This window comes from Elephantulus edwardii, unplaced genomic scaffold, assembly GCF_000299155.1.
Source record: "Elephantulus edwardii isolate Elephantulus edwardi_28Jun2011 unplaced genomic scaffold, EleEdw1.0 scaffold00042, whole genome shotgun sequence".
NCBI lineage: Eukaryota > Metazoa > Chordata > Mammalia > Macroscelidea > Macroscelididae > Elephantulus > Elephantulus edwardii.
The window spans coordinates 12717309-12725931 of record NW_006399792.1 but is presented as its reverse complement, the minus strand read 5'-3'; the positions used below and the strand labels follow the sequence as shown (position 1 = coordinate 12725931).

Here is an 8623-nt window from a genome sequence, read left to right as displayed (position 1 = left end):
AAAAGGTAGAGAGAATTCAGCAGATAGAAAGACCGCAAAGAAAGAAGAGTCAGAACAAAGCACATCTTGTATAAATGTTTCTAGTCTGGGAATATAGTAGATACAGAGATAAATATACACCAAGAGATGAAAATCTCTACAAGAAATATTTGTTTTACAGATGCTGGAAGGAGATAAGGACTTCCTTCTGCATGGTGAACCAACACAGAACAAACTTTTCCCTAGGACTGATGGCATAATCTTGTTTTCCATTTTTTATAAATGTGAAGAAATAATTTTTTATTTGTTAAAGGTATTTGTCTGGGCCTAGTGGCAAGAAGCTGCTCTGCAATCCCAAAGGCACTCAGTTGGAGGCCACGAGCTGCTCCATGGGAAAAGAATGTGCAATCTCCTTCCATGTGTTTAACAGCCTCTGAAAACTGTGTGGAGGGTCAACTATGGGTAATTTCTTACTCTATGGTACAAAACAACAAGAGTCATGAAAGTTTGAAATATCTTGTTAACTAGAATTTCAGGACTAAATAGAGATAGTCAAGGGGGGGGGGAAACACACAAAACAACCAACAACAGCAAAAACAGCCCCAAAATAGCAAAAAAAACCCCCCCACAGCCAAACTATAACACCAAACAAACAAAACTCTCACTACTTTGAGTCAGCTTGGAATCACAGCAACCCTTTAACAAGTACTTGAAGCTGCAAATCACAGCAAGATGGGACTGTCCATCTTGGTCCCACAGAACCACTGGTGAATTGAATGGTCCGAAACATATGACCTTGGTGTTAGCAGGACAATTAACTTGCTATAGGTTAACAATGACATAAAAACTGGTTTTCTTCAGGTTGAACCTCCATTGGATTTGTTGTTGTTTTGTACCATCAAGTCCAAACTGTCTTATAGCTGACTTTCCAGTGGATTTTCAGAGGGTCCACTGAGTAGGAATTACCATTGAATTTATGAGGCTATAAATTAGGTGAAAGGGAATGTCCTATCTTTCTCCTGAAGAATTTCTTGTATATTAGAATCACCAAAGACATGACCTTTGCCTAGCAGTACAATTTCCTTTAAGCTATACCTAAGTGCAGGAGAAGGATGAATAATCTCCTTTTGTATGGATAATTGCATCTGAAAACTTGCTGCAGATTCAGTTATGAGTCAGTTCTGACTCAATGGTACTCAACATCAAACAACATGCCTAATTAGGATAAAATGGTACATGAGGGCACAGGGTTGTGAACATCTCTCTGAAAGGGCCAGCGGGCATAAGAATATCAAAGCCCCTCACTGCCCTAGAGTAGAAAGCAGATAAAGAGCCCATAGCCTATCATGGTACCTCTAGAGCCACACTAAAAACAAGAGATTTGTTATTTGTTGCCAATTCACACTTATGATACCAAAAATGGGGTTTTTGCAGGAAAGAAGTTGGAGAGTAGAAGAGGCAAAGAATATAACTTAAAATAAGTCAAGGTTTCAGCTCAAGTTCCAAGGCACAATTCTTCACCCTATCCAGGCTCTGGTTTCAGTTCAGCAGTCAAACCTAAATCATCTAGCAAGGTTTGCCCCCAAAGCAAACAAGCATCCATCAAGTTCTAAGTCAGCTCCTCCTTTAAGCATCCGGCAAGAACAGCAAACACCTTTAATTGTGGCCTTTATCTTAGGGCTCCTCAGCTTACACCTTGCCACAGTTTCTGCACAGCAATGACACGGTCTCTCCAACACCATCACCAGGGTCTCACCAACAGTGTTGGCTGCAATATCCCTCAAGTCTTGCCGCCACAAGTCTTGCCACCACAAGTCTCGTTTGTCTCAATTCTTGTCATTTTTCGTGTGTGAATTTATTTTTTCTCTTATTCTAGTGCCACACCTGTTGATGATTTGTAAGACCATGTGTATGCAGTTAAGGTAGCTGGAGACCAGAACGGGCTAATTGAATGGCTAAAAAGAGCCAACTTTTAGGCTAAATACTAGATTTAACTTAAAACTTATTTTCGTAGATTGGGAATGGATTCATAGCTGAACTTCCATTGTGTTTCCAAGGTTGTTCACCTCCCGAGTTTCCAGCATAGATATCTTATCAAGTCCCATAATTCATGTTTTGTTTTCATTTTTATGTTTTGTTGTTTGTTTAATCAATGCTTTATTCTGCTTTAGGCTTTGTCTACTTGATATATTTTCTATTTAGAAATTGGTCTTCATAATAATTATATGTTTCAGTAACTATGTGTTGGAGTGTTGTTGTTGCTGTTGCTATTGTTAGATGCCATTGAGTCAACTATCACTCACAATGACCTCATGAACAACAGATATGAATGTTGCCCTAGTTAGTGTTATCCTCATGTTCTCTGACATCAATCCCATTGTTAAAATCACTGTGTCAACCTGTCTTGCTGAAGATCTTCTCTTTTGCTAACCCTGCTCCTTTCCCAATATGCTGGGGTTTTTTTGCAAGGATTTGCCCTATCTAATAACATACATTGGGTATGCAAGGTTAAATAAGATGTATAAAATGTCATATTTAACATTATATCAAATAATTTTACTTACTATCCTTTTGCCTGTTTTGTGGAAATTGAGACTTCCACATGTGGCTCACATTTATGACTTGCGTTATGTTTATTGGATAGTGTTTCTTTGGTACAACTGGCCCTGGCCCAGAGCTCAATCCCACTCAATTTTCATAACCAATACAAGAAGCCAGGGATCACAAATTAGTAGTTTAGGACAGGCCTGGCTGCAAACATGTTTTATTTGGTCAGTGCAAATTAAAGCCAATGCAAAACAGTGAGCCAATATTTTAGAAAGAAGATATTTTACACAAAATAACTGGATTTTCAAATTATCTTAAGAAGTTGAGTCTGGATACTGTGCCTGCATTCCCTCATACCAAACATTATCGAGACTTAACTGATAGTTGTTCCCTGAGACGGGCTATGTTCTCACCAAATTAACATGCAGTTTAGGCATATGCACCATTTATCATCCTGTCAGATCCTTCTAGGCATTTGCTTTTGTGACTTCTGGTCTAAATTACCGTCTCAGATTTTAAAAGTCACATTTACTGCTAGTTCAGTCAAGATCTTCTTTGCTCTATCACTGTGGTGTCATTATGGACAGATTAAATTGTGCTCCCCTAAATTTATGTAGCACCATAGGGGAAAATAGCCATGTAACTATGGTGATAGGAGGCAGCTGCAAGCCAGCAAAACCAGAAACGACACAGAGAAGACGGGAACTCTGATGGCCTATTGGTAAGAAGCTGAGCTACGATCCCAAGGTGCATAGTTTGAATTCATGAGCTACTCATTCTGTGAAGGTCAGGCAATCTCATTCTGGATGGACTATCTTCTATATTAACAATATCTTCCTGAATGGTCGATCTCCTCCTGCATAATTTACTTCCTCTGAAAACCCACTGAAGGGTCAGCATTGAAGGAGTTCCAACTTGATAAGCACAAAACAACAACTAGAGCAGAGAGAGAAGAAAGGCTCTTCCTAGAGCAGTGACAGCCAATAATCTAAATTCAGACTTCCAAACTTCAGAACTGTGAGGCAATATAAAACAATAACAATGGTATCAAAAGAGGATTATCGCCCATCATTTCTGTAATAATTATTTACATCAAACCTGGTAAATTGATACAAGTGACTTTAATATCAGCTTTTAATCTTTCTGGTCAATCCATATTCCTGTAGTTAATTAATGTGTCCTTGTTGTTGTTGGGTACCATTAAGTCAAGTATGACTCATAGTGACCCTGTGAACAACAAATTTGAACCCTTGCCTTTACTCTGTCATTCTCACAATCCCTGACACACTCAAGCTAATTGCTGTAGTCACTGTATCAATCCACCTGGTGGAGGGTTTTCCTTTCATTTTTCTATCCCTCCACCTTGCCAAGTATGATGTTCCTCTCCAAGGTATAAATTCTCCAACAACATACCCAAAATAAGTGAGACAAATTTTTATAATTTTTGCCTCCAAGGAGTACACTGGCTTCACATTTTCCAAGAAATTCTTATTTGTTCTTTTGACATTTCATGAGGTATTCAGTACTCTTCTCCAACACCACAGCATAAAGACATCAATTGTTCTTCTGTCAGCTTCTTTTGTACAGCTCTCAGATGCGCAGGAAGTGACTGACATGACTATGGTCTGAATCAGGCACACCTTAGTCTTTAAACTGGCATCCATCATTGCTCATCAGTAATGTGGAAAGGTCCCTGACTACAGATTTTCACAGTACAATATGTTTCCTCCTCTGAGTGCTGGTACTAAGTGTATTGATTGTGAATCCAAGTAATATAAAGTTATTGACAGTTTTAATCTTTACTCCACCTATTGTGCTGCCTATTGATCTGGTGGTGAGGATTTATTTTGTTCTTGACATTGAGGTACAATCCATGTTGAAGGATGCAATATTTAACCTCCCACAAAAAATATTTCAAGTCCTTTTCACTTTAAGCAAGCAAGGTTGTGTCAACCTCACAACAAAGTTTATTTATGAATCTTTCTCTAATCCTGATGTCACATTTTTTTTTCAGAGTCCAGCTTCGTGAATAATTTGTTCACCATACAGTTGAATAAGTATGGAGAAAGGATACAGCCTTGACCCATACCTTTTCTAATTTTAAACCATGTATTTTCTTCAGTTGGCTTGGCTTCACAATCAACATCTTAATACCAGCAGCCAGGAAATGAAAAGACAAACTGCATTTGGAAAGTCTGCCATCGGGGACCTCTTCAGAGTATTGAAGAAAAACAATGTCAGTCTGGAGATTAAGGTGTGCAATTACTTGATATGCATCAGAAAGCTGACAGTAACTAGGGATGATAGGAGAATTGATATCGTTGAGCTGCGGTGCTGGAGAAGAGTACTGAATATACCATGGGCTGCCAAGAGAAGAAATACATTCATCCTAGGAAGAGTGAAACCAGTCTGGTCCTTTGTGGCAAGGATTCTAAAGCTTCATCTGACGTACTTTGGGCATGTTGCAAAAAGGGACCAGTCCTTGGAGAGAAACATCATGCTTAGGAGTGTGGAGGGACAGCTCAGGAGAGGAAGACCCTTGATGAGATGGATTGATAGAGTCACTGGGATGTTGAGGATAGGTGTGTCAGAAGCAATAAATTTGGCACAGGATAGAGCAGGGTTTAGCGCTGTTGTACACAGGGTCATTATGAGTTGCAAGCATCTCAATGCACATAACAACAAAAACAGCAACAGTCCCATTGTTTTATTCAAACACCAGCCTCTTGATCTAGGTACAGGTTTTACATGACCACAATTAAGTGTTTTACGATTCCCATTCTTTTCAATGTTACCCATAATTTGTTATGATCAATATAGTCAAATGCCTTTGCATAGTGTGCAAAGTATAAATAGGCATTCTTGTAATATTCTTTACTTTGAGCCAAGATTCATCTGACATCTGCAATGATATTTCTGATGCCATGGCCTCTTTTACATCAACCTTGAATGTCTCTGTTAGGTAATGTTCTCTTTGTACTTTCCCAGCCATTTAGAATGATGTTCAACACTATTTCGCTTGCATGGTTTTTTGTTTGATAATTTTCACGTTCTTTTGGATCACCTTTCTTGGGAATGCGAACAAATATGAATCTCTTTCAGTCAGCTGGACAGCTCTCCTTCAAATTTCCTATCATAGACTGGTGAGCATGTCCAGGACTGCATCTATCATTTGAAACATATCAATTGATTCCTGGAGCTTTAGATATTTTTGCCAATTTTTTTCTGTGCAGCTTGAATTTCTTCCTTCCTTACCTTTGGTTCTTAATCATATGGAATTTCCTAAAATATTTCAGTGTTTGCCAGACTTTTTGTTACGATGATTCTATGTATTCCCTCAACTTCTTTTGATCTTTCTTGGACCATTCAAAATTTTGCCTGTATCATACCTAAATATTGCAACATGAGCTTTGACTTATTTTCTTTTTTTAAAGAAAAATTTATTTTTATTGATATTTTACTGAAAGTTTACAGAAAACTTGGATTTCCATTTATTCATTGTTGCACATTTTCCTCCCTACCTCCCCCCGCCCCCAGTTTACTTTTCTCTTTTAAAAAGATTATTTCATTTGTGCACAATTTTCAAACTCCCTCTACCTCCCCAGTCCACTTTGCTATAAACTTCTTCTTTTGGACTGTTGTCATGCAAATAATGCCTAATCATATCAACCTGGAGAAAGGATAAAAGTTATACAAGTGTTCAGATCTTTTGTTCATAGGGTCGCTATGAGTCATCTATGACTTGATGGCACTTAACAACAACAACAGCATAGAATGAGATCAGTTGGCCTAGTAGACAGAAAGTATTCTACCAAGCCAAAGGTTGGTGACTTCAATCTGTGGCTCTTATGCCTGTTTTTAATTGTTTTTGGTCAAACATTCTTCTGGGTCATATAGCTCTGATGTGCCCACTTGACATACAGAAGTAACTTGTGGTTGCTGTGAAGCTGGACACTGTGACAGTGATGTGTCAAATGTGATACAGTTACCAATAGTGGACAGTGTTTGGTGGAGTTTCCTGACACAAATAAGCTTGGAAGTAGGAGTGGCATCTACTTCTGAAATAGCTTGCCTCTGGAAACCCTATGAACCTGGAGAAGGATGAAAGTTATACAGCATTCAGGTCTTTTGTTCATAGGGTCACTATGAGTCACTTAGACTTGACAGAACTTAACAATTTAACAATAACAATATTTCTTTTAGACATTTTTTTCCCTCATCTGTTTTAATGCAGTGTTCATAATTTATCCCCTCTTTTCTTATGCCACTGTTATAAAACAGGACTGATATGGGGGTTGGGAGGCTTGACTTCTTTGTTTTGTCTTTTTTTCAGCTTGAGAAATTCTGAGCAAGTTCTTTCCTTTTTAGTCTCCAATTAGAAGTCCTGCACATTCTTTTACAGTAATTTGCTTTGTTTTCCCAAGCTGCCTTTTGGAATCTCTTGTTCAGCTATTTTATTTTACCATCTTTTTCCTTTATTATGGATCACAGTACTTGAGTGGAATTTCCAGGGTCTCTTCTGACATCTTTTTTTCCTTTCTCCTCTTTTTTTGTACTGATATTTTGTTTGCTTCATGGATGATATCCTTAGTGTCATCCCACAGTTCATCTGGCCTTTGATCACTGGTGTTCAATGTCCCAAATAGATTCTTAATATAGTTTTTTTTAATATAGTTTTTAAATGCAGATGGGATAGACTCAAGTTCATATTTTGTTTCTCCTGGACTTGTATTAATTTTCTCCAGCTTCAATTTGAATTTGCACATGAGTAATTGATGGTCTGTTCCATAGTCAGCACTTAACTTGGTTTTGACTGCTGATTGTGAGCTTCTCCAATGATATCTTCCACAGTCAGTCTAGTTCCTATGCAGTCCATCTGGTGAAGTCCATGTGTAAAGCTGCCATTTGTATTTTATAATTTTAAAAATAAGGCGAGACTCCTCTCCTCGATAGCATACTCTGTGATGGGCTCACAGATGCATTTCACAACTATCACATGGGTGTTACTGCTGAAAACGTAGCCAAAAAATGGAAAGTCAGTCGGGAGGAACAAGATAAAGTCGCGGTCATGTCCCAGAACAGGACAGAGCGTGCTCAGAAAGCTGGCCATTTTGACAAGGAGATTGTACCTGTGTCGGTACCTTCTCGAAAAGGTGTTACTAAAGTTAAGACTGTTGAGTTTCCTCGACATGGGAGCAACTTAGAAGACATGTCCAAGCTGAAGCCTCACTTTCTTTCCGATGGGACGGGAATAGTCACTGCAGCTAATGCTTCAGGCATGAATGATGGTGCTGCTGCTGTGGTCGTGATGAAGAAGTCGGAAGCTCTTCGTCGTGGGCTGAACCCTTTAGCACGGATTGTGTCCTGGTCACAAGCAGATGTGGATCCTTCCATTATGGGAACAGGACCAATTCCAGCAATAAAGCAAGCTGTTGCAAAAGCAGGTTGGTCACTACAGGATATTGATGTATTTGAAATCAACGAAGCCTTTGCAGTCCTCTCTGTTGCAATAGCTAAAGAACTGGGATTAAGCCCAGACAAGATCAACATCCAAGGCGGGGCCATAGCCTTGGGCCATCCCCTGGGAGCATCTGGATGTCGGATCCTGGTGACCCTGCTCCACACCATGGAGAGAACTGGGGGGACCCGTGGTGTTGCTGCCCTGTGCATAGGGGGTGGGATGGGAATAGCAATGTGTGTTCAGAGAGGACAGATAAAATTATTCTGTTAATTAACCACAAGCTAATCCTGCACCTTACTTTTTGCTAAACTTTATATAACAGAGCTGGAGAACATCCACTACTTTCACAGCAGGCTTTGTGATAACTTTAATGTGCATCTCACATTGTTATAAATAAAAGGACATCAGTCATCAAGGAAAAAAAAATAAAAAGGTATTTATGGTGAATAAATAATTGAATACACAAAAAATTGGTCATTCTTTTTGAGGAAATGACAATCTGCCTTCCAGAATAAATATACCATTTTACAATGCCACCAATATGTGAGTTCCCATCTCTCCACATCCTCTCCAATTGCTTACTGTCCTGTTAAACACGGCCATTGCTGCTGAAGTGAGATGGTATCTCATTATTGT

General features: G+C 39.0%; 1 protein-coding gene across 1 annotated transcript in view; it reads left to right on the top strand.

The window, feature by feature from the left end:
- The window catches only part of LOC102865240 (acetyl-CoA acetyltransferase, cytosolic-like), a 14803-nt gene extending 6546 nt beyond the window's left edge, over positions 1–8257 (top strand). The window contains exon 2 of the mRNA XM_006885310.1: positions 7458–8257. Coding sequence (XP_006885372.1) covers positions 7458–8257 — 800 coding nt within the window. The remainder of the gene's footprint in view (positions 1–7457) is intronic.
- The last annotated feature ends 366 nt before the right edge of the window (positions 8258–8623 follow it).